This window comes from Molossus molossus, unplaced genomic scaffold, assembly GCF_014108415.1.
Source record: "Molossus molossus isolate mMolMol1 unplaced genomic scaffold, mMolMol1.p scaffold_m16_p_8, whole genome shotgun sequence".
Lineage (NCBI taxonomy): Eukaryota > Metazoa > Chordata > Mammalia > Chiroptera > Molossidae > Molossus > Molossus molossus.
In genome coordinates, this window is record NW_023425402.1 from 42,495,741 (window position 1) to 42,522,896 (window position 27,156).

General features: G+C 39.4%; 1 protein-coding gene across 2 annotated transcripts in view; it reads left to right on the top strand.

Annotated features, from left to right (window-relative positions):
* SH3BGRL2 (SH3 domain binding glutamate rich protein like 2) overlaps window positions 1-16,283 on the top strand; it is a 60,641-nt gene extending 44,358 nt beyond the window's left edge. For both annotated transcript variants that reach the window (XM_036248594.1, XM_036248595.1), the window contains exons 3-4: window positions 12,235-12,315; window positions 16,062-16,283. In XM_036248594.1, the coding sequence (XP_036104487.1) occupies window positions 12,235-12,315; window positions 16,062-16,073 (93 nt within the window). In that variant the 3' untranslated portion in view covers window positions 16,074-16,283. The remainder of the gene's footprint in view (window positions 1-12,234; window positions 12,316-16,061) is intronic.
* The last annotated feature ends 10,873 nt before the right edge of the window (window positions 16,284-27,156 follow it).

Genomic DNA, 27,156 nt, shown 5'->3' on the forward strand with positions numbered 1-27,156 from the left:
CTTAATTTTCACCTTTACTCCTCGTGCCTTGATAGCCTTTCCTAGTCCTTCAACGAACATCTTATCTTGGCTCAGTGCTTGACCCATAATCACCGTTCACTTACCCGAGGGGTGCAGACGCAGCAGGTTCCCACGTCGTTCCCTCTTTTCTTTTACTTTCTTTTTCTTTGCTCTTCTTTCTGCCAGCAACGAGGACTCTAGAGGGGGAGTGAGGATGAGGGACAAGAGACACGAGAAATGGATACAAGACAGGGCTCTAATCAAGTCTCCTTTATTCAGGGGTAATTCACACAATATATAGGGCAAGAAGCACCTTTTGCCAAGCACCAAGCTTGCCTGAAGCAATTCCAGGAAATACCACAAAAGGAACAAAGGTCAGCAAAGACTGGCTTGTTGAGTAAATGGTTACTTAAAGAAATGCAAAATGCAGAGATAAAGAAATGCAGAATGCAGAGATATTCTGCCTTGGGGCAGGCGATGGCAGAGCAGATTTTAACAAAATTGATACCATGCAAAAAGTTTCCCACACTTTTATAGTTTTGAGTGTTATGTTTAGGTTTTTAATTCATTTGTAGTTAATTTTTTTATATGGTGTAAGGTAAGAGTACAATTTAATCCTTTCGCATGTGAATATCTAGTTTTCCCAGAACCATTTGTTGAAAAGACTGTCCTTTTCCCATTGAGAGGTCTTTGCACTTTTGTTGAAGATCATTTGATACATAAGGGTTTATTTTTTTGAACTCTCTATTCTGTTACATTGATCTGTATGTCTGTCTATATACCATGACCCTACTGTTTTGATTACTGTACCTTTACAGTATGTTTTAAAATGAAGTGTGAGTCCTTCAAAGTTTGTAGAAACTTTGTCCTATTTTTAAAACTTGTTTTGGCTATTTGGGGTCTCTTGAGATTCTATATAAATTTTAGAATGATATTTTTTTCTGTTTCTACAGAAAACGCCATTGCTATTTTGATAGGGATTGTGTTGACTCTTTAGATTGCTTTGGGTAGTAGCGACATTTTAGTAATATTAAGTCTTCAATATGAACATGGGTATCTTCTCATTTATTTGTGTCTGCATTCATTTCTTTCAGCAATGTTTTATAGTTTTTAGTGTATACAGTATGTGTTTTACCTCCTTGTTTAGGTTTACTCCTAAATATTTTATTCTTTTTACTGCTACTGTAAATTCAATTATTTTCTTAATTTCCTTTTCCAGTTGTTCATTATTCATGTATAGAAAAAGATTGGTTTTTATATGTTGTTGTCCTGCAACTTTGCCAAATTAATTTATTTTTATTTGTATATTTTTTTAGAAAAACTATTATTTAGAAATGGGAATGCAGTCCGATTTTATTTGACCAAGATCACATTAACCAGTTTGTGGATTAACCACCAATGGGGAAAAACACAGTGATCATTCCAATAGTCGGGACAAGTGGGTGTAGATTCGGCTGAAGGTGCCCATACTCCACTGGCATTGGGAGAAGGTGGGGAGAGAGATGGAGTAAAGTAGAAGATGTGACTGGAGTTTCTCATGTAAAGTCCTGTCTTATAATGAAGAGAGGAGGGCTCAGCTGAGAGACAGCAGACAGTTTTTATAGAAAGGTAATAACCTTTGATAATTTTCCATATGGTAATTTATGAGATTATTTATGTTATAAAACTATTGAATTACTTTTTTTGCACTTTTAGATGATACTTGCAGAATGTTAAATTTGAACCCGAGCATTGCATGTATTGCTAACCAAATAAGCAATTTGGTTAAATTGGTCCATTAAAGCAATTGACTAGTTTAAGTAGTGATTTGGGGCTGATTATGACTGTCTTTTCCCATGTTATCTTGGTTGATTGGACCTGAAAATAGACTGGATGGATTAGACTCATCTCCAGGGGGCACAGAAAGGCTAAATGACCAGCAGTGGTTCTTAGTGGCATCTCCTCTCCTTTTGTCTTTCCCATAAAAGGAGACAAGGACATATGTGTTAGCTCACATTTGGTGGAGGCTCGGAAGCATACCACAGTAATGTATACATTACATTGTTTCCAAGTGCAGTGTTTATTTAAGACCTTTCGAGGAGGTTGTCTTGGTATCATTTATTTTCATTGTGTTTGGGCATCTTTGGGAAGCATGAACCAAGTCCTTTAATTATCAGTTTTACAAACTGATTCATATATATAATTTTACTTTATATAGACATATAAAATAAATGATCTGTAGTCACAGGTCTCATAAGAATTTGTTGAAAAGTGATATTTAAAGTTTTTCTATTGAATTAGTTACCCAACACATTATTATTGTTGTTTCTCTTTTTCCCAGCGCTAAAATGAATATGAAAGTGGAGAAAATTTTAAAAATGAGAATGAGAAAGAAAGGGGGAACAGTGTTACCTTTCTAATAGGACTGCAAACATTTCGTCTATACACATTTCTTTTCATACAAGTAGATTTAAAATTTTTACATGTTTTGCTCATACTATATGTACCATTTTGTGCCCTGCTTTGTTCTCTAACAAAAAGTTTTCATGTCATTGTAAACTTATTTTTTAGAGGTTGCATATTATTCCCTTGGGTGGATTATCATAATTAAATTAACTATTCCCCCACTGTGGCTACTTAGTCTGTTTCCAGCCACTTGAAACAATAGTTTGCAAAGCTCTCTGAAGAGTGCATTGAATTTGATGTTTATTTTAGAGAGTCCCATTTTAGACTATTCCATTCTTCTACCTTTCCATAGAGTCCTCGGTCAAACAAAAATAGGTTGGGGTATACTGTTATCAAGATATGAAGGGTTGTTGGTGGCCCCAGAACCTGGGTTCAAAGTCAAGAAAAAGTCTCTTGGTGAAATGAAAACTAATAAAAGTTAAAACAAGCATATTATTATATGAATTGCTGGTAAAACCAGAGTTGGATTTCTCAGTGCCTAGAGATGCCCAAAGTCATAGAATAAAGACTGCCTATCTGGTCCTAGCGGTTTGGCTCAGCAGTTAGAGTGTCGGCCCACAGACCAATGAGTCACGAGTTTGATTCTGGTCAAGGGCTTGTACCTCCATTGCAGTTTGTCCCCGGCCCTGATCGGGGTCCGTGCAGGAGGCAACCAGTCGATGTGTCTCTCTCTCATTGATCCCTCCCTCTCCCACTCCCAGTCTTTCTGAAGATAAATGGAAAGATGCCCTTGGGTGAGGATTTTTAAAAATTAATTAATTAATTTTTTAAGAAAGTAAAAGCCAAATGTCTGAAAAGCAAGCCTATTGAAACCTCTAAGTTTTGCAATGAAATCTGTTTCAGAAAACACCTCCTCTAGAAGCTCACATATCCCCCAGGTAGAATTTCCTTGGGAAACTTTTGATCTGAATTTGAAAATCTGTATTCCAAGGCCTTCTGTCTAAAAGATCACTTATCTAATCAAGGAGAAGTTTCTCCTTTACATATTTTACTGTAAATGATCTTATCTGGCATCCTCCTAGCTGCTAGGAAAGGCAAATTTGGGTGTTGTGGAAGGGGTGATATAAAGTTCTCTTTATCACTGCTGATCAGCTGTATGCCCAAAAGCATAACAATTTAATTAGATATTCTTCGCAGTTTTATCTCTTCTGTATAACCCTCGTTTTTATTCTTTTGTCTATAAATGTTTAATCTCCCATTTTCACCTTGCTGAGATGTTTGCGTCAATATTCTACAGTGATGAGTTCTTGGGACGTGTCTTTCATAAAAATGACTTGTGCTGTGAATACTGAAAACCTTCAACCAGTTTCAGGCCACCCCATTGCATGTTTGGTGGTATATTTTAATTAATATCGAGACTCACGGTTTTCTTTTGGTGAAAAATTTTCTCTTTCTGAACCTTCTACAGATAAAAATAATGAAAACAAAACTGTTAAGGCCATGTCAAAGTGAGGAGTCAGTTTTCCTCCGCCCTTCTTTGCACACGACCTCCCCCAGATTCCCAAGATGTGGCCTCTTTTATGCGGTTCTTAAGTTATCACCGCTCTATTTCATGTACTAAATATCTATATTCCTTGATTTTAAATGTAGACAGCGTTTACCTTTTTCTTTGAAAGATGAAGAGAGATTTGCATTCTTATTATAGCTTTTTATTTCTCCTCAATTTGATTTACACACACATACATGCACGCGCGCACACTTTAGCATTGCCAAAGTTTATGTCACATTCTCCTCTGTAACTATAGTAACGATTACAATATGTGTATTATATTTATATTGCTTAAACATATAAATACTATTCTCTACAAAAATATTTAGTTCTGTGAGCAGTCATAGTAGAAGATAAGTAATCCTGTTTTACTTAAATCCCTGTGGCTTAAAGGAGAATGACAAAAATGTCAATGTCCAAGAGAGTCTCTTAACTAATTTTAGGCTTTTCACTTACTCCTCTGGGTAGTTATTAAAATTTTATTGCTGCTTCCTGTTCCTATGTTAAGCTCAAAAATATTTTTCATCCAATTTCAATTGGTGCCTGGGTAGATGTTTTTGCTTGCCTGGCCATCTCTTACTGATATGGTTGGAAATGTTAAACATGAATTAGAAATTTAAAATCCTCAGCTTTGGGCTTACTCATAGTTTTAGTATTTGGCATAAAAATTGCTGAATGAAGCTGTTTTAGACAACTACATCTTACACATTTTACCATGACTGGAACTGCCAACTATTTTTTCTTTCTATATCAAGATTTCATAAAAGAGAATATAGCTCTAACTGTCTTTAACCACTAAATCAAGAAATTCTGCTCAGAAGATACCCTCAGGCTTGAAACGTTAAGAAGGAAGAGACTCAGTCCATTTTAAGCAGCAGCAGCAGCAGCAGCAGCAGCAGCAGCAATAACTCTTGTAGTCTTAAAAAACATTTTTAAAAGATTTTCTTCCTTTGGGTAAACCAAATTTGCTTTGGCTCGTTTGGAATTGATTATTGCCACCATTTCCTTGTAGGCCACGTGTTCTTTTTGTTCCTTGCAACCTCCTGTTTGGATGTGCCCTTGGCATGTAGAAATAATGAGGGTCTGTCACTTAATTGTCACTGACTTAGCGTGGGAAGCAGCACAGCTTTTCAGAGTGGCTGCTGTGGGTTTTCCTCACTGTTCTCTTAGGGAACACTAAAAGGGCAAAGAACTTTAAGGTCTTTGTCTCCAGTGCTTGTCTAGTCCACAATAGTCTAATCGCACTGTACGGCTAATGTCCGTAAGTAAGCTCTGTGGAAGAATGAGACTATTGTGAATCTACCTGTTGTAGATTTTATCATGAGCTTATAAATGCCTCTAACATTGCTTTTCCCTTGAACACAAACAGAAGTATAGGTGATGGAAGTTATTTTTTTCTTTTTTAACAGCTAGTTAGCTTGCTTTATTCTTCTTAAAATTGCAACATTCAGATAAATGTTCCATTAGTAATAATGCTCAGTTCTGCTGATATCTATATAGTCCAGAAATTTTCCTTTTCATAAGCAGTCGACACTGGACACAAAGGGACTTTTTCAACCTTTTTTTTTTTTTAATGTAATAAAAACGTACCAGCTTCTGAAACTGGGCAGTTTTATTCTGAATATGCTTTGTGTGTTTATACCCTTCTCCAAAGGTGCTGTTAACTAGTCATTAACAGAAGGTTGATTGTTCTGAATGTGTCATTAGCGGACGAGTATTTATAAACACTTCAGAGTGTTTGACTGTAAGGAACTCAACAAGCCTATTTAGAAACTTCATAGTGAGCTTTTACAATATGGTGATTTTTAACATTTGCAGTATTAAGCCATAATATATATATATTTAATATAAGCCTGATTAATGGAATGAATTTGATAAGAAAGCAGATTTTCCTTTTTTATTAGGGAATGCCTAAGGCCATAATAACTTATACTAATAATGAGTAGGATGTGATTTTAAATTTTCTAATATTATTTACTCAAGTTATTTCACATCATACTATTTAATTTATTATCTCTGGAAGGAGGTATTAACTGTTCAGAAATCCTAGATTTTATTTTTTATTTTTTAATTAATTTATTTATTTTTGTTACAGATGTTTTCTCCTTTTCCCCCCACTGATTCCCCCTCCCTCCCCGCCCTGTCCCCAGCTTTGTTGTCCATGTCCACTGTTCGTGCACACATGCATATAAGTTCTGTGGTTTATCTCTCCCCCACGACCCCCTCTTCTAGGGATCATCAGTCTGTACCCCACTTCCACGTCTCTGGGACTACCCCATTCCTCAGACTGTTATGTTCATTATATTCCACAAATAAGTGAGATCATATGATACTTGTCTTTCTCTGTTTGGCTTGTTTCACTTAAGATAATACTTTCCAGGTCCCTCCATGTAGTCTCAAGGGTAAGAGATCTTTCTTTCTCCTTTTTTTTTTTTTTATCCTCACCCGAGGATATTTTTCCATTTTTCCACAGATAGAATGGGAGGGAGAGAGAGGAAGGGAGAGAGAGTGAGAAACATCGACGTGAAGGGACACATCGAGTGGCTGCCACCCGCACGACCAACCAGGGCCGGGGACAAACTGCAACCGAGGTACATGCCCTTAGCGGGAACCGAACCCGGGTCTCTCCGGACCGCAGGCTGACGCTCTAACCGCTGAGCCAAACCGGCCAGGGCGAGATCTTTCTTTCTTACAGCTACATAGTACTCCATTGTGTATATGTACCACAGCTTTTTGATCCATTCGTCTACTGATAGACATTTGGGCTCTTTCCAGATCTTAGCTATTGTAAATAGTGCTGCTATTATATGGGAGTACATATATTCTTTCTGATTGGTGTTTCAGGCTTCTTAGGGTATATTCCTAGAAGTGGGATCACTGGGTCAAATGGAAGTTCAATTTTTAATTTTTTGAGGTAACACCATAGTGTTTTCCATAGTGGCTGAACCAGTCTGCATTCCCACCAGCAGTGTACTAGAGTTCCCTTTTCTCCACACCCTCACCAACACTTGTCGTTTGATGATTTGTTGATGGCGGCCATTCTGACAGGTGTGAGGTGATACCTAATTGTTGTTTTAATTTGCATATCTCTGATGATTAGTGATGTTGGGCATTTATTCATATGTCTCTTAGCCATTTGTATGTCCTGTTTGGAGAGGTGTCTGTTTAGGTCCTCTGCCCATTTTTTAATTGGGTTCTTTGTCTTCCTTTTGTTGAGTTGTATGAGCACTCTCTATATATTGGAAATTAACCCCTTATCTGATATATCATTGGCAATTATGCTTTCCCATAGAGTGGGTTGCCTTTCCATTTTGGTGGTTGTTTCTTTTGCTGTGCAGAAGCTTTTGAGTTTGATGTAGTCCCATGTGTTCATTTTCTCCTTTGTTTCTGTTGCCTTAGGTGATGTATCAGTGAAAATTCTGATGCGTATGATGTCTGAAATTTTGTTGCCTACATTTTCTTCTAGGGTTTTTATGGATTCGTGAGTCACATTTAAGTATTTTATCCATTGTGAGTTTATTCTTGTATATGATGTAAGTTAATGGACCAGATTTCAGGTTATACTACAAAGCCACTGTAATCAAAACAGCTTGGTACTGGCACAAGAACAGGCAGATAGATCAATGGAACAGAATAGAGAACCCAGAAATGGACCCAAGACAATATGCTAAATTAATATATGTCACCCGAGGACATTTTTCCATTTCTTGTTCAGATAGAGTGAGAGGGAGAGAGAGGGAGAGAAACATTGATGTGAAAGGAACACATCTAGTGGTTGCCACCTGCACAACCCAACCAGGGCCAGGGACAAACCGCAGCCGTGGTACGTGCCCTTAGTGGACACCGAACCTGGGTCTCTCTGAACCACAGGCCAACTCTCTAACCACTGAGAAAAACTGGCCAGGGCTCAATTAATATTTGACAAAGGTGGCAGGAGCATATGGTGGAGTAAAGATAGCCTCTTTAATAAATGATGTTGGGAAAATTGTACAGCTACATGCAAAAATAAAAGAAATCCTTCATTTTAAATCTAAATTTTAAATGATCATCACATGCGGTGCCTAAATATGACAAGGAAAATAATTTAACCTTTTGCACTTTGAGATTCATCAGACCACTCAAAAGCTTTTGAATGTCAGAAAGTAAATTGTGTACATAATTCTTTAAAACTTGTAAGTAATAGAGATAGGATTTATTCAAATTATGTTGCTAGCATGAGATTACCTAAAACATGGCCTATCAGTCATTAATTAGCAGTGAACTAATTCATCCACTTGACAGGTATTATTGGTAACTCGGTGTGTGTCAGGAACTGTTCTAACATTGACTTTTAAAAATGATTTTATTAAATTATTCTGCCTTTAACGTTAATTACCAAATTTTATACTTGTCACTTGTAAGGAGTTAATTACCTTAAATGACAATTTCTAAACTGTTGGGAGGATCCAATTCAGCATTCAGGTAAGAAGCCCCTTAGCTACAGTTATATGGCACTGAGTTAAAGGTTCATAAAATAAAAATAATGCTTATAATGTTTATGACAGATATGAAGAGTTTTTTGTTGTTTATTTTTTATCTAAATGAGAAATGTTGCCTTTCTGAGATTTTTAAATAGCTGAAATTTCAAAATACTTTTGTTGGTGAGTAAAATGTATGAGAACAGTTTTGATTCAATGTTAAATGGATAGTTTATAAAGTTACACATTTTCTCTGCATGTATGGATTTTACATGTCCCATTTTATATATGAAACTTGCTTGTGAGAGTTTACCTTATTTCCAGTTTTGTGATTTGAAGACCTGTAATTATTATTATTATTGTTTTTTTTATCCTCACTCGAGGACATTTTTTGTTCAGATAGAGCGGGAGGGAGAGAGAGGAAGAGAGAGAGAGAGAAACATCGATGTGAAGGGACACATCGAGTGGCTGCCACCCGCACGACCAACCAGGGCCGGGGACAAACTGCAACCGAGGTACATGCCCTTAGCGGGAACCAAACCTGATCTCTCTGTACCGCAGGCCGACGCTCCAACCGCTGAGCCAAACCGGCCAGGGCAAAGACCTGTAATTATTTTTAAATTAAGGTTTTTCATATAAACACTGAAACCTGAATTATACACATTTTCATTGTAACTTGCCTGTTAATTTTTTATATGCAGGATATTTCCATGTTAGCCCTTCCGTCTTTTAAAGTAAAATTCATGCTACATTTATAGAGATTGAGTCAGGCATTATTTCTCATGTTTTATTTCTTAAATTATTAGTTTTTTCATTCCTGCATTTCACACTGCCATCAGAGATTATTAATCAAGTAGAAACAGGTTTTGATTCAACAGAATTGAATTTCAAAATTCAATATAGGGACAGCATTTTGATGACTAAAGTCATGAGTCCTAATTTTTTCGCTCTTACTGTTGTCTCTTCAGTTAAACCAGTGAGGGGTAAATTTTCAAATACGTATCCTTAGAAATAGAATATAGAGGTGACTTTACCCCTGGACACAGCTAACAGCCCATTTAAGAGCAACTCCACTGAATGCTCCATCATTTCATAGAATCCTGGCGCTTCAAGGGACTGGTAGTGTCTGATGCAGAAAGGAAGAACTAGTCCGAGGAGGTTAAATGAGCTGATCAAGGTCATATAACTCAGTAGACTGCAGGACATCACATCTACAGTTGACTGAGCATATATACCCCTCAGTTTCCCAGAAACCTGTGAACTAGATCGTGGTTGATGCGTGGAAATACAAGACCTCTGTTCTCAGGCTTGACTAAGTCAGAGCTGGACCGCATCACTCCTTTTAAGCCACGATAAGAATTTTAATCTGTACTGTAAGAGCAATGAGACATCTTGAAGGAAAGGATTTAAGAAGAGGGCAGCCCTGGCCGGTTTGGCTCAGCGGTTAGAGCATCGGCCTGCGGTCCGGAGAAGAAGAGGGCAATATGCCCTGGCCGGTTTGGCTCAGTGGTTAGAGCGTTGGCCTGCGGTCCAGAGAGACCCGGGTTCAGTTCCCGCTAAGGGCACATACCTCGGTTGCAGTTTGTCCCCGGCCCTGGTTGGTCGTGCGGGTGGCAGCCACTCGATGTGTCCCTTTCCCGTCGATGTTTCTCTCTCCCCCCCCCCCCCACTCTATCTGAACAAAAAATGGAAAAATGTCCTCGGGTGAGGATAAAAAAAGAAGAAGGCAATATGATCAATGTCTCATTTTTAAAAGATTAATCAGTCCTCACTTGAGGATGATGGGGTGGAAATAGGTTAGCTTGGAGAAGCGTTGATAAATTGGGGTGCTACTGCAGAAGTCTAGCTTTGATTAGGGCGATGAGATGGATGTCGCCGATGGAGAGGCTGAAGGAGTATGAAAGATAGTTATTGGTGGGGAGAGAGAGGAATCCGATGGTACCTTGGTTTCTGACTCGGTAGAGCCCATTAGTGCCATTCTTCTCAGAGGTCCATCTTGTGGTGTGGCAGGAAGATCATGCATCGTGATTCAAATCCCTCATGTTTAAGAGTCTGTGAACAGTTAGTTTGTATATAGAACCAGAACTGAGAGGATAAATCAGAGCTAAAGATGTGAATTTAATTAGGGCCATGGCTCTAACTGACATTCTGTAGGGAAAGAATGTAGACTGAATAGTGGCCGAATATGGCCGGGGGAACAGTTCAGTCGTTTTCATATAGTGGATATCTAAAAGGATGATACATCTGGCTGTAGTTCAGCTGCCTTCCTCTTGTTACCACATTAAATATAAGCAAAAATGATCAGCTAGAGAAGGTATATATTAAAACAGGACTATTTCTTGAACCCAGTGAAGTGTGTCACTCAACTGTTTGGAAATGCCTTTGTCCTGAGGAATGTTTGTAACGTTTTCAGTTCACGGGATTTTGCTTAAATGTCACATAAAATTTAGACTTGCATTCTTTGTGATATAGTTTTCTTATAAAAAAGTAAAATTTCTCATAAAATTCTATGAAATCTGTGATACTGTGGAGTCACTAGGAACCTCCAACGGCCCAAATGGTCCTCTTCACGTAGGTGTCTCATACAGTTTCTCAGGCTTAATGTTTTGAAACCCGACTCCCGCCTCACCCTTCTAAAGCATTTGGACAAGAGAATCTCTAGACAGAGTCAAATAATTCAAAGATTTTTCATCAACTGAGGCATGTTTTGCAAGAAGGCAGATCTCTATAAGTTATTGACTCCCCTTTAGATTCCTAGACAGGTTTCAAAAGTGCCTGTGATGCCACTGGCTGGGCTTAGCAGTAGATGGAAGCTCAGTGACTCGTGTACAGGGTGCCCACACCTTCCTCTTGAGCAAGAAGCATTATAAAGTACAAAAAACATCAATCACAACATGAATGGAATTGGACCCAAATCTCAGCTCTCTCAAGCATTGGCTGTCAAACTTGGGCAACAATTTTTTTTTTCTTTTTTTTGCTCTGAGCCTGTCTCCAACCTGGTGGGCTGTGGTGGGGATTAAATGACCGACTCATTGTAAGGCGCCTAGCCCAAAGGAAATGCCTAAAAATGATTCTGAACCTCGTCTGCTTACAATATTTACTCTCAGGATAAAGTTATCAAAGGGACCGCTACCAAATTTTAAGACTGCTTTCTATCAACTTAGACACTGTGTGGTTTTATATGTGCAAACTTTTGAAAAGACACAATTGATGAACATATTGATTAGAACTCCTTAATGGCTTCTCTTGTGAAAGTAGGAAGAGAAGAATGATTCTGCTTCTGAGGCGAAGGTAAATGTTAATAGGGAATATAGTTTTCATTTGATCTTTTTATTCTCTCTGAAGGCACAGTCTTAAAGAATGTGGACCACTTCAAAAGCAGAATAGAAGCACTCTCACTGACACACAGAGACCTTTATAGGTTTCTGTTTACCCAGTGATAGCTTTTTCTAAAGCCCTAGATAACAAAATACCGAGAGTAGAATTGGGAGGCAGCCTTCCATATTGAAGTGCTAGAATAAAAGCTTAGGACAGAGTGATTTCACACAAATAAATGTTGGTTTGGCACATGAAGGAAAGGGAGTGAGTTCCGATTTCATTTCCGTCGCCAGTGTTTTATGTTTTAATCCTATCACAGGCTTTGGATTGAAAACTTGTTACATTTATCATCATACTGAGAGAAATGTTGGCTCAAGCAGAGCAAACGAGTAGATTTATATAGCTCTTCCCTGGCCTGGCTGGAGCAGGGGCACAGTCTTTACTTTGCTAACGAATTTGTCAAAAGTACTGCATACAAAGATAATTGTTGGCTTTTGTTTACCCCCCCCCCCCTTCTTTTCCCAGGATTATGACAGTTTTTTTGAATCAAAGGAAAGCAACACAGTGTTTTCATTCTTAGGCCTGAAATCACGGTTGGCATCAAAGGTAGGTAAATCTTTTCTTGTTTTAAAATTCACCTTTTTCATTTATTCTTCATTGTTCTCAGTTGAAGTTGAAGGTGTTAGAGGAATGCACATACAGGCGTCCCAAAAAATGTATACACATTTTGAATCATTATAAAGGCAGTGTTTATTAAAATACATTTTATTTTCAAAATGTAATAGAATCTACAATTGTGTGCATACATTTTGGGGGAACATCCTGAATACCTTAAGTATTTAGTTTTCACTTTTTTTTCTTTTATCCTCACCCGAGGACATTTTTGCATTTATCTTCAGATAGAGTGAGAGGGAGAGAGGGAAGAAGAGAGAGAAACATTGATGTGAGAGAGACATGTCTACTGATTGCCACCCGCATGACCCCAGCCAAGGCCAGGTATGTGTCCTTAGCAGGAACCGAACCCGACGCTCTAACCACTGAGCCAAACTGGCAGGGCTAGTTTTCACTTAAATGCACAGTTAGAGACTGCCCAGTGTAAAAACAAACAAACAAAAAAATCTCTTTTTTCTTTTCAGTTTTCAACTGTTGCTGTATATTAGAGTTTATTTTTATTTATAATCTAATTAATTTATAATATATATCTCCTTCCAAGAAGAATTAGCATAAAGTAGTAGGTGCTTTCTGTTTTAAAGTGCAAGTTTACATTACTTTATGTTTTTTGAAATAGCAGCCTCAGAGCCATATTTAAAAAAATTTTTTTTTATCCTCACCTGAGGACATTTTTTCTTTTTTGTTCAGATAGAGTGAGAGTGAGAGAGAGAGAGAAACATCGACATGGAAGGGACACATTGAGTGGCTGCCACCCACACAACCCAACCAGGGCCAGGGACAAACTGCAACCGAAGTACATGCCCTTAGCGGGAACCGAACCCGGGTCTCTCTGGACCGCAGGTCAACGCTCTAACCGCTGAGCCAAACCGGCCAGGGCCATATTTTTAAGGTCTTTTGTACATTTAATTCATGTAAGTTAAAAGAGAGATGGTCTGCAATAACAAGTAGTCAATCTCGAGAAAACTCTACAATCCTTAAACTAATCAAAATGTTTTCAAAGCTGCTTTGTTGTGTCATATGTCTTTCAGAGAACGTAAAAAGCGCAATGTTTTTTAATATTGAGACCTAGAAATGATATATATTATCACAACTTTGTGAAGCACATAGATTCGCTTTCAAAATAAAAAATACCATTTCCTTCTTAAAATAGGTTATATTTTGACTGTTGTTTTCCCTTTTAAAGACATTGGTGTTTTTTTCTTTTTTAAAAAAATTTACTGATTTTTAGACAGAGGAAGCAGGAGAGACAGAGAGAGAGAGAGAAAGAGAGAGAGAGAAGCATCATTGTGGGCGAAAACATCAGCGATCAGTTGCCTCCCACAAACGCCCTTACTAGGGATTGAACCCACAACCTGGGTATGTGCCCTGACTAGAAATCAAACCCACCATCTTTTGGTGTATGGGATGACACTCCAACCAATGGAGCCACACTGGCTAGGGCTACACTGGTTTTTTCTAATTATGGAAGTAGCCTAGGCTCATTTAGAAAAATTGGGAAAGAACTAAAATGTGTTGAATAGAAAATAAAATAACCTATTAATCCACCACCCAGAGATAACCACATAAACATCTTAGTTGTGTTTCCCTGTAATCTTTACATATATAGCAATTGCAGTTTTTACTGTATTTCAATTGAGGCTGAGCTCTAAAGTGTCATTTGTTACACTAAATTGAAATGCAAGTGCATTACTGAGAACTTTGTCAGTAATGTCTGTCAGTAATAGGTCTTTTGAGGCTACTTAGGATTTGTACCATTTCTGGAACACCTGTGGGAGGAAGGCAGCGACTATCAATAATAAAAATTATACACCAGCACCTGTAGTTTATAGCTGATGTGAGGTCTTGCTTTGTTTTTACGTCAGTAAGACCACAGATGGTTGTGGGTGGTTTCCAGGCACATGTTTTTAACAGAGGCAAAACCCACACATAAAATATTAAAAGGTTCTTAAGACTATTTTTATAAAGATGGAACATTGGAATAGTTGTTAGGAAAATTGTAGTATTTTATAACATGTTTCATCCAAGGATATTGAACAATCCAGATTTATCTTCAAAGAACTGGAAAAAACTGGGGTAGGAGTAATCAGTCTAACAGATGCATAAATCCGGTGAACATCACTGTCTATGCAAAAGCATTTAAAAAAAAAAAATACTGTGTGCTTACTTCTTTGCTCTTATTTTCCCCTGAGATTTGGCTTCCTTAGGGACTCCGCTGGCTGACTGTTCGACTCTTAAAAAATATTTACTCTCTCAGAAATTTCTCCAGAAATCTGTGATCTATAAAATAAGCATTCTCACACTACTTGTGGTCATAATATTAAAGTTGGTCTTGATACCATGGGTGTTCACCTGATTTCAGATCACTCCAAAGGCAGCAAGGGCTCTGGTCATGCCCACCGTTTCAGCCCACCATTGTCAGGTGCCGAGTCAGTCCTAGCTGGGCAGGAGCACAGGGACCCAGAGGGGAAGCCCATGGTGCGCTGTGTGTGCCACCTCCACCGCGAACCATTTGGGGCCTGAAGGGTTAATCCAGCTCATACTCCATTCACCTTCATAGGAGAGAAGTAAGAGTATCTTGAAGAGCAGTTGAGCATTTCCCTCCTTTCTAGTTACTTCGTTTTTACCGTGGTGGTAAATCGTTGTACCATCTGTACTGTGAGGCTGGACAGAGCACTCGCAGGTGCAGTGTAGGCAAAGCTGGAAGCCCCCTTTTCTCGTCTTCTTTCCCACCCTCTGTGCAGTATACACACATTAAACAGGGCTGGAGAGCCTGCCGGGGAACTGAGAAGACACCCTTAGCATCTGTAGCTTACACAGTGAGGAGACAGAAGAGAACGATAGGGAAAGAACAGTTACGGGCCCACAAGGCACAGGTGCAGTGCGGATCCTGGCAGTACCCAGGAGCAGAGGGCGGAGGAAGGTGGGAGGCACACGATGGCGGCCTTCAGGCCACACTGGCTCTGAGTGTGTCTGCACAAGGTTTTTAAAAGAATTTAAATGAGCTGTCAATGTTTCAAATAACAGATTCCCACTTTTCTCGAGAAGTTGGCAGGTGTGGAAACCCACATTCTGGTAGGCCTCGCTGGAGCCCGCAGTGACTGGCCCATCGCGTTTGTTATTTCCATAGACTCAAAGCAGGGACTGAGTAGAAGTTTCTGCTTTTGGATCGCTGCCATTCGGGGGTGGTAACAACTGGTAAACCCTGGGCACTGACCAGCCAGAACCAGAGCTGGAGCAGGGCAGAGGCCCCCCATGCCAGGTGTCTGTTTGGTGGTTGAATCATGGAGCCATCCTGGGGCTGGGGCAGCAGCTGTTCACCAATAGGCATGGCCACAGGTGCTGTTCTTTACCTTGGCTCGCTCTCCACAGGCCCCCTGAGGGTGTGGCCCACACCCCCTGCTCACCCAGGCATGAGTGGAATAGCACCTCTGAGTGGAGTCTCTGCAGTTGTTGAAGTGTGGTTTTCTTTACAGTTTCATATTTGACAGGTCAGATGTGTGGGGTTTAAATCTGGCCTCTTATCCTGAAACTCAGGATTTGTTCTTATATATCAAATGGGGGTGATTTATTATGATTCCCAGCATCTCTGTTCCTAACATTTAAAATATCACTGCCAGGGTGAATTTTCTTGTCAACACAGGGCAATTACTGACTTGTTTATTTTATTTTTAAATAAATAGGCAGAACCTTAGAGAAGACAAGTGGAAGATGATGGAGATGCATTTTGGAGCGCCCCCTGGTACTCGGCACACACCTGCTTACCTAATGCATCACTGTGACAAAAGCCACATGCATCATCAATAACTTTGCTTGCATTTGGAAAAGGTGTTTTTGGAAGATGTGGGTATAATGGGATTGCATGATTGCTTTAAACCAAATCAGAACTGTGGTGGGTTTTTTTTCTTATTTTCAGAATTGCCTGTAGTTGCCTCACTCACCTGGAGGTACTATAACCTGTTACAGGTGTGCTTCCTTAATGACTGGAAGATAAGTGAGTGACACCATCAGAGAGAAAATGTTGGATCTGCCCTAGGTTATAGTTGATGCCAGTATTGCTCAGACCTGCGTCTCTTTCAGCTGTCTGGTTTCTATTCTTAAAAGTAGTCTGCCAGGATGTTAGAATATTTTGATCAGAAAGAAAAGGAAATGCTGGTTGACAAAGGGATGAAATTTTTTGCTGCAAAATCACAAATGTCACTTTTCTAGTGTTTTGTAATAACACCTACAGAGCAAGTTGGATGTCCTAGCCTCCTTTTGGTAATGTAACTCTTAACCCCCATAAACCTTCTAAGCTCCCAGAGATTTTCCAGAAATCACTGTTGCAATAATGTGTGATCGGAACCAAGTTACAGGGATGAAAATAATTGCTATTTTGGAAAATAGATGCTTCTTTATCTTCTGCAAGAGGAAAGTTTCACCTAAATGCATAAGACTGCTTAAAAGATGTATTTTAAGAGGTGCACTAATTAGATAGTAAATTTATAGAAAAAGTGTTTGACTCATATCTGAAAGCTTCAGCTCTAGCAACTTAAATGTAAGTGCACATATATTTTTTAATGCAGCTACCCTGACTAACAGCTGCTTATTCTATTTTGTGGAGGGATTATATTTTTTCGAGAAAGGAAGATCTTCTTTGGATATATTTTGTGAACCCTTGACAAGGCATATTAAAAGATACTAATATTTCTGCCCAGTTTAATTTTTTTTCTGTCTTTCCACTGGTTCTTTAACTTTGCTAGTTCCTATTTCTCTAACTTTGCTAGTCTATATTTCTGGCCAATGCACAGTCCCAGATTTTTCAGAGTAATGTAGATACTCAGTGAGTGTTCAGAGCAGCATATATGAGAAAGGGGCTGATGGAGACACATCTGAATTGTATTAGCATGCAAAATCTTTACTCCCTTCAGAGTGGATGCTGAGCAACACTAAACATGTCTATTTTACTAGGGCAGAGGCTACGTTTTTGCATCCTTGTCTCTGCTTATATTTTTTAGAGTTTTTAGTTGCCAAACATGGGAACAGTCTTGCAAAGGACCAAATATCGGAGGGCTGCCTAAAATATTCTGCTATTCTCTGGATCCTGATGCTGGACCTGACATTTAGATTCTGAGTAGGAAGTTTATAAGAAACAGAAAAAACAGGAGAACTGAAACCCCATCACATATATTCTCTTACCCTACAACTTGCTAAATGTGGACTTGCTGAATGCAAAAGCTGAAATCACAGGCGGAGGTTTGTAGCCCAGGGCCTACAACCAGAAGAAAAACGTGCCACAAATTTTACTAGGCTGGCATAGATACACGATCCACACAGTTTTCCCTGAAGGAAAGCTGTTGTGAAATCATGGGTATTACTGCTTAGTTGGCATTAAATAAGATTCAGGTCAAAATCCATTTGATAAATCCCAGGGACTATCCAGGATTTTTTTTTTTAACTGGATATTGTGTTTGAGTATGTGACTCTTCTGATAAGACTTAGAATTTTTTTTAAGCTGCAGCAATTAAAATGTTTTCTAATATTACAGTGGTCTAATTTATATTGTCTACTCTTGCCAGTGAGCACCAAGAAGCAACTTTTTTTTTCTATTCTTTATTGATTTTTAGAGAGAGAGGAAGGGAGAGGGGGAGAGAAATAGAGACATCGATGAGAGAGAACATCGATTGGCCGCCTCCTACATGCCCCTCACTGGGGATTGGGCCCACAACCTGGGCATGTGCCCTGACCGGCGACTTCTTAGTGCATGGGTCGACGCTCAACCACTGAGCCACACCGGCCAGGCCAAGAACCACCTTTTTAAGATTGACATTTTGTAAGTTAAACTCTGGGGTTGTAGGATCAATACAATACTTGCTAGACAAAGCTACTCAGATTTGTCTTAAAGCTTTTGAAGTCCTATGTCTATGGTAGGCCCAGTATGATTCTCCTAAACAGACTAGATGAATAGTAGTGCTAAATGACTGTTACAGTTATACATCATCTATCCCTCACCCTACCTTTTTTTCTTTAAATCAGCAAAGAAATAGGAGACCAGCCTTGGCTAGCGCTATACTTGTTAAACTGAGTTAGAAGCACATTGAGTGGCGTTGACACGTACCCAGGCTCTCCAGATGCTGAGGGATTGCCCTCTGGGACCACACTGTCTTCAGGGAAGATCATGTCCTTACTTGTACTATTTCACCAGCTGAATTCCAAACACATCATGATCTTCTTGTTCCCGTCTTTGACTAGCTGCCTTTAGATTTAGATGATCACAGTCTTAAAAGCCTAGGAAAGAAGTGGATGGGAATTGCAGGCATAGCTGTAATATCAAGGGCATTTCGAGACAGAATTCTTATTTCCTGTGGTAGGCTTGTTAGGACAAAGGAAGTGTGTTGCCGGAAATCAAAGTATGCCATTTTAAATCCGGTCAAATACAGAGTGCCATCTTGCTAGGTATAAGCAGACCAGAGGAAATTTAGTCGGGGAAATACCTTTTCTTTCCAAGTTCTAGTGTTCTATTAAAATCAAAGAGGAGAAAAGGAAGATTTTTTTTTCCCCTCAAACTTTAATATATTTTAGATTTGTTTCTATTTTATAGATTTATTCAATATTCCCACATAGATGTTTTTGTATTACTTGAATTTATAATGAACTAAACCTACTTTTCCTCTCATTGAAAGGTACCAAAGCGTCGTTCTTTTTAGTTTGTTTTGGTTTTTTAAATTTTGATTTTGCTATAGATGGCTTTGCTTTTCCTAGAAAAGCTTTTCACTTACCAGCTTTTCTTACTTGTCAGGGCCACCTTGATCTGCATAATTGTTATTTTTAGGTTTTCATTTGTATGCATTTGTCCCTAAAGGCATTGGTGAAATCTCAGATTTTATATTCAACATTAAAAAAGAATAAATTCCAGAAAACACATATTCTGAAAATGGAGTGTTTGTTCCCTACCATGTCTTACACTTTTTCTAATGTTAGTTCTGTGTTTGGTTCAAACCTTCCTGTTTAGTTGGGATGCTGTGTTTCCACTCCCACCCAGGAGCTCCACACCTGCAGGTTAGTTATACAAATGCAGATGTATCGTTTGACCATGTGAAGAGATGCACATGTAGTCGTGTGTGTGTGAGTGTGTGTGTGAGGTGACCACAGAATCATCTCAGACAGGAACCGGGACCAAAGATGGTGTTAAATCACTGGGTCCCTTGGTTGGTTTAAATAGATGACCGTGGTTTCCTGAGTACACTGAAGCCCCAGGTTGGTGGATTTATTCGCCTCATTGGGGGCAGAAAACAAGTACAGTGTAGATACCACCTTAATAGAGAAGCCCCTTTGGCTGCAGCCACCTCTGGAAACAGAAGGAAGCATTTCGAAAGGCAGTGTCTAAGCTGATCTCATCACTGAACTATTTCAAACCTTAAATACCAAGACAGAGGGAGGGTGAAGGAGGAGATAAAAGAGGAACAGGCTGTAAGTTTGTAGAATGTGCTAAATTGGGAAACGAAATAAGCCACCCACTTGTAACGCTGACTTTCAGACTTTTCCTAGTTCTTCTAGATTTTCAAGTTAGGTTAGTTTAGTCATCCTTTCAATCATCGGGTGTTGAGTCCTTAGAGTGTAATAGGTACTGTCGGAACAGGACCATAGTCTCTACCTTCAAGATGAGAGAAACAGAGAAACAAAAGCAGCAGGTTCAGCCCAGTGGTGAAGGATAGAGTTGAGGGAAGTGCATAGCACGCCAGGCCGTGGGCATCTTCTGAAGTGTGATGCATAATCTTCTGTGTCTGTTACAGCCACTCCAGTTTAAAATGATTTCACACATGCAGTGGAGCATATATGCATACACACTAAAATGTAAAGCGTAATAAACAAACCCCCGTGTGCCTGCTACGTGAGCTCTTCTCTGACCCTGTCCCATCCCGGTGTGATAGCGGGAGCCCCTCTCCTGAACTCTGTATTGATCATAGCCTTTCTGTCCTTAATCGTTTTACCTCCGTGTATGTATGCTTAAATACGAATAAATGAAATGAAACTATTCTTCTGTCACTTTCTTTTTATGTTCATTGTAATCGGGCATTATCATTTTGAAACAAGTACTTTCGTGTGTTTATTTTCACAGTTAAGTTTTATTTCATTGTGTGACTAGCACAATTTTTCCCTTCTGTTGCTGGAAGTTGAACCGTACTGTTTTTTGTTGTTGTGTTTTTTGCTACTCCTCACCCCAGGCTATTTTACATTGATTTTTAAAGATAGACTGGAAGGGAGGGAGGGAAAGAGAGAGAAAAACATCAGTGCGAGAGAGACACATCAAGTGGTCACCTCCCGAACCAGCCTGACCTGCACGGGAGATCGAACCTGCAACCCAGGTATGTGCCCTTGACGGAATCAAACCCAAGATCCTTCAGTCTGTGGGCCAACACTGCTGAGCCAAACTGACCAGGGCTGCATCTTTCTTTTAAGCAGGAAAAGGAAATGTTATGAACATTTTTTATGTGATTTCTGGTGCACATACACAGAGTAAATGTATACCTTGAACAGAATTGCCGTCATATAACACAGCACATCATCAGCTTTATAAAATAGTGCCACGGTTTTCCAGGTTCCCACCAGTATACCAAGTTTCTGGCTATCTAGATCCTCACCAACTTTTGGGATTGTCAGACTCTAATTTTTGCCAAGCTGAGTGTAAAATAGCATCTTGTAATTTCATTATGTGTATATTTGATTACTATTAAGTTGTACATTTTTTATTATGGGAATTCTTTTTTTAAAATATATTTTCATTGATTTTTAGAGAGAGAGAGAAACATTGTTGTGAGAGCATAACATCAGTCAGCTGCCTCCTGCATGCCCCCTGCTGGGAATCAAGCCCACAATCTAGGCATGTGCCCTGACCAACAATCGAACCTGCAACCTTTCCGTGCATGGGACAGTGCCCAACCAACTGAGCCACACTGGTCGGGGCTTATTATGGGAATTCTTATTTCTTGAAAATCTCTCTTCAAGTTATACTTTTATTCTATTATGTTGTGTTTTTTATTACTAATTTAAAACACCTTAAATTAGTTATACTTATATTAGATATACTTAAATCTCTTATCCATTAATATTTATTTAACTATTATAGAGAAACAATATTTAGAGTAGAAAATCTTCTGAAGCCATTTTCAGAAGCATGTGAAATTTCATTCTACTTGGAGAACATAAAGTTAAAGGCATATATCGTACGCTGATTTACTTAGGAAACCTCTGTGCTTCAGAAGTGTTCCTTCTTTGATGCTATAAGACTCATCAATTCCAGTTATTTGGAAGGAAATGAATGCTATTATTTGGTTTTCTGCTACAGAATTTCACCAGAAGGAAATCTTTATAAAGGTGGCATGTTTGCCTGGCCAGTGTGGCCCAGTGGATTGAGCATCATCCCATAGACAGAGGTCCCAGTTCGATTTCCAGTCAGGGCACATGCCCGGGGTGGTTGTGGGCTCGATCCCCAGTTGGGGGTGTGCAGGAGGCAGCTGATCAACGTTTCTCTTTCATATCAATGTTTGTTTGTTTTTTCTCACCGGAGGGCATTTTTGCATTTATCTTCAGACAGATCAGGAGGGAGAGAGAAACATGAGAGAGACACATCGACTGGTTGCCACCCACACAACCCCAACCGGGGCGGGGGACAAACTGCAACCAAGGTACACGCCTCAGCAGGAACTGAACCCAGGACCCTCCGGTCCACAGGAACTGAACGCAGGACTCTCTGGTCCGTGGGCCAATGCTCTAACCGCTAAGCCAAACCGGCCAGGGCTCACGTCAATGTTTTAATCTCCCCTTCTCTCTCTAAAAAGGCAATAAACACATTTTTTTAAAAAAGACTGCATGTTTATATATACACATTTCTTTACTATGTCAACACATAGTAGGCTTATTTCAATAGGCCAAAATGATATTATATGTAAAAGAACATTTAAAAAACACTTAAGTAATAGGAAATTGTATTGAACCTATACTCATAATTAAATAATCCTTAGCTGAGCAAGATCAGCAGCATGTGAGCAGAAGCCAGTGTGCTGTGGCAGGGGCATGCTTTCCTGCGTGTAAACGGATTGGTTGGTGTTAGAATAAGAAAGTATAATGCAGTCTCATTGTCTGAGGCTACTGCTAACCACAGGACAGCATTGTTAATAGACTAAGAACCTTGGCATCTGAAAGTGTATCAACTGAAAACCTGGTGCGGCTTATAATGAATTGCACAAAACAGCACTCCACACTCTCAAAATATATATCACTTTTGGTTCTATAATAAAATTCACTATTATTAAACTTTCCACTGAAAAAACTCTAGTGCAAATATTTATCATTAATGTTATGCAAAAGAAAGCTCTATAGTATAGAATGGTGCTATCCAGTATGTTTGCAACAAGCCACAGAGAACTATTAAGCACTTGAAATTACCTAGTTGAATGTGTGATGTGTTGTGAGTGCAAAATATATTCCAGATTTTGAAGAGTTAGTATGAAAAAGAGAATGTCAACTATCTCTCTATAATTTTTATATTGATTACATTTTTAAATGATATTACTTGACATATATTGGGTTACATTAAACATTAAACTTTTAATGTGACCACAAGAAAATTTTAAGTTACATGTATGGTTTTCGTTTCAGTAGTCCAAGACAGTCCTGTTCTGTACCAGCCTCTTTACCTGAATTTACAATACAGACATTAACTCCTTGAAAAGATTTTTAGGGTTTGGGCAGAATATCTCCTTCCTTCATTTGTAATAATAAAAGGAAATGTGAACCTCTTTTGGAATATAATTGTCTAATACTGCTGCCAAGATAAATGCTTTTCTAATTTTGCTTTTTCATCTCTCTAGATTGAAGCATTTTTGTAGTGGGGGAGGGTTCTTTTTGTCCTGGAATAAAGGTAATGTTTGTGAATTTTAATATGGAACATCTCTTTATGTGTCCAGCCTTTCTTTATCGTCTTACGAAGTTGATGTCCCCTGTTGAATTGACCCACATCTGTGAACTAAGTCATGGTGACATTTTTTTTGTTTTTCCTTTTGTTAAAGGGAATTTAATGAACCACACAGATACCATCTATAATCTGCAGCACAGTGATGAATATTAATAGGATTTTGTCCTAGATTTCCTAAAATGTTAATTCTCTGTATCTGTAAAATCCATTTTAGCTCATAAGAATATATGGATAATCTGCTTTTTTAAAGTTTCTTTCTGATCTGACTACCAAAGATGAAAACAGAATGCGAGTATTAAGGGAAAATATCATCCTTTTCCTGCCCAGGGTGTTTAACCATTTTCTTTTTGCTACTGTCTTAGCAAAACAGTTTTTTGGGAAAATCTGTTAGTTTTATCATTGAAATAGTTGATGGTAACAGTACTGTTGTAAGTGGAAGAATATTTGGGAAGATTATTTTGTATGAGACCCTTCCCTGAAATAAGAAATTGATTGTACTACCTCCCTTGCAAGCCAAGAGATGCCAACCATCTGTTTCCTGTAGCTGCTTTGAGTGTTGGTTTGGGGCTTATTTGTCATTCTAATGAACTACCACACCTATGTCGGATTTTGCCTTTGGGGATGGGTGGAACAGCCCATCTGAGATAAATTCTAGACAAACATTTTTCGCACTAATTTGATTTAGTTTGTTGATATTATTATCCCATCTGTTCAGTTGGGATAATATTTTTATCATATTTTTCTTCCTGTCAATCCATTTCATATCATGCACTAGGAACATCACTAGGTTGAAATACCCATCTGGGCCCTGGGACAGCCTGAAGCTAGGCTCAGAGATGACTCAGTAGCTGGGGCCTAAGACCAGCAATTTAGTGTTGATTCTGTTATCCTAGACCAGACCTGGTCTTTTTTCTCTCCCTGTCTTTAGTGGTAAACCACTCTTAAAGGATCTGTTCCTGCCCACATCCTAACTAGTGTAATGGGTAGCAAAAAGTGTTGACAGCAGCAATATTTTAACTCCCCAGATTAGCAGCCAGAAGGAATGACTGCAGCTGCAGCTCCCCTCACTGTGCTCTTTCCCCTGATGCCTAGTAAATATTTATTATTGTGCTGTATCCCAGCCATAAAAGAGAAACGGAATACTAGCAGGCTTCTCTTCCTAGTCAGAAGGTGACTGGGCAAGCAGGATTTTAGCAGTTATACACTTAGCAGGAACAATGACCACAGCATTCTGACTTGCGGACAGTTTCTGAATGACAGCAGGAAACCACTTCTTAGGGACCAGAGTGCCTCTAAATGAGACCATTCCAGAGTGACCCCATTCTCTGGGGACAGCTTTACAGAGACTCCAAAACAAACAGTTATGTCTGAAGTGAAGGTGGACAGAGAGACTACAGGAATCAGAGACAAGCAGGCAAAATGATGGGAGAAAGGGTGGTAGTGGTTTCTACCAAAAGAGAGCATTCTTCCTGAAAATGGATCATTTTAGTAGAGAATGGGTTTTACGTGTTGGTGAAGATATGTTTTTCCCAATGTTTTCATCATTACCAAAAATTGTTTATTAGTCATTCTCATTGGGTAGTATTTTCAATATACTGTACATAACTTTTAATTTACATTCTGATTTTTTGCCGATTGGAACAGCATCCCTTGCATAGCTTGTGGTAAACATAAGAGTCACCAAATAAGTTGTCTAGCCAAAGCCCAAGAAATCTGTGGTATTGAGTCCTTTTTTTGTTTGTTTGTTTGTTTGTTTGGTACCACAGCTTGTATCTTTCACCTGGTGAACAATAAGCCCTTTATTACCTGGAAAGGATAAGCCCTTTCCTGTGTCGGTAAGGGCGTAATCTCCATTCACCAATTAAGTTCAAATATAATATAAAAATCAGATCCGTTATCTCTCACCTTGTATTCGGACAACTCTGTGGGGTTTGTTGATACCAGGTGTTGATATTTACACGGGCGTGATGTTGAGGAAAGCGTAGTGCTCTGTGTGAGCCTGATGTTTACTCTTTAGTACCTCAGACGCTGCTTTTTATTTTATACTATTTGGTCTGGGTCAGCTTTGTATCAAGAGAGAGGAATTACTGGTATGTTCTCTTTTTACTTAAACACAACACATTTGTTATATAAAAGCTGACTCTACAGTTAAATGAAATACATGCATTAGTATGCGTTCAGTGGTCTATTTGATAATTAGATACATGGTCATGTACTTAAAAGTCAACTGTTTTTTTTATTGTATTACCAGTAACTTGGAGTCTTTATGTCTTCTGCTGGCAGTTACCAGTTTCTAAGTGTGAAATGTGTGTATCAGTTTGTGACCAATTAGGAGAGAAACACTACATGGTGATTTATTTTATTTTTTTTAAATAAGTTTTAATTTCAACTTTTTTTTTTTTATCCTCATCCAAGGACATTTTTCCATTTTTTGTACAGACAGAGTGGGAGGGAGAGAGAGGAAGAGAGAGAGAGATAGGGAAACATCGATGTGAAAGGGACACATCGAGTGGCTGCCACCCGCACGACCAACCGGGGCCAGGGACAAACCAACCGAGGCACGTGCCCTTAGCGGGAACCGAACCCGGGTCTCTCGGGACCGCAGGTGGACGCTCTAACCGCTGAGCCAAACCGGCCAGGGCTACATGGTGATTTAAACAGGAAGTAAAATATAAAGAATTATTTAAGAACATTTTTTTTCTCTTATTGATTTTTAGAGAAAGAGGAAGGGAGAAGGAGAGAGATAGAAACATCAACTGGCCGCCTCCTGCATGCCCCCCACTGGGGATCAGGCCCACAACCTGGGCATGTGCCCTGACCAGGAATTGAACCGGCGACCTCTTGGTGCGTGGGTCATCTTAGTTCAACCACTGAGCCACACCGGCTGGGCTAAAGAATTATTAAACTCTGATAAAAGAGTGTCTGCCAGATATGAGAAAACTATATTTTACCCTGGAACAGAGGAAGAAGTCCTTCCTTGGAAGGGAGGCCAGACTCCTCGGAGAAGTGACAGTTGCAGCCCCCTGCATGGCAGAGAGGTTCGCGGCGGTGCCACGGCAGGGCTGGCTTAGTCGTTGGCAACAGGAAGCAACCCTCTGGAGAGCAGGCAGTGGCCAGACCAGCCTTGGCCCAGTGTGTGTGTTTGCAGAGGGAGTCTAGGTGCCGGTACAGACAGGAGACCTAGGAACTGGAGGTTATCACCAGGGCAGACCGCAGCTGCGAGGTCCCTGAGGAATCGTGCTCTGGGTCCCCCACGTTGAGGCAGCACCATCCCACCCACAACGAAGACCCACTGTGCGGCAGCCCGTAGGAGCCCGCCTCCTCCTACGGTGTTCCTCCTGCACCCTGTCCTGAGAAAGCTGAACGTTGTGCTCACTGTCAAGGAGAGATGCTTAAAGGAATTCTGACCATTATCACAGATGTGTTAGAGGTGGATTTGGAACTACCACACGATAAATTGATAACTGGCATGTATCATATCTCAGTGACTTCTAATTTGGAATTAGCCATGCTCACTAAGAGCAAAAGGATTATCCGTGTTTTGTGAAGTATAGGTAATTTAAGTGAAAATTTGCTTTACAAGCATACTGATTGCTTTGCTTTCAAGCATCCAAAACTTCGTTATGGGAGCTGGCAACTCAGTTGCTAACTAAGCTGGTGAGTATCTTGTCGCAAATATAAATGTCACAGGAAGAAGCAAAGCTCGTCTAGTCATCTTTGTGGTTCTCTGTTTTAGAAAGCTGTTGAAATTTTATTTAAAGAAAAAAAGCAAGATGGTAAAATATATATTTAAAGCTTCTAGAAGTGACTCCATGCAATCAGTT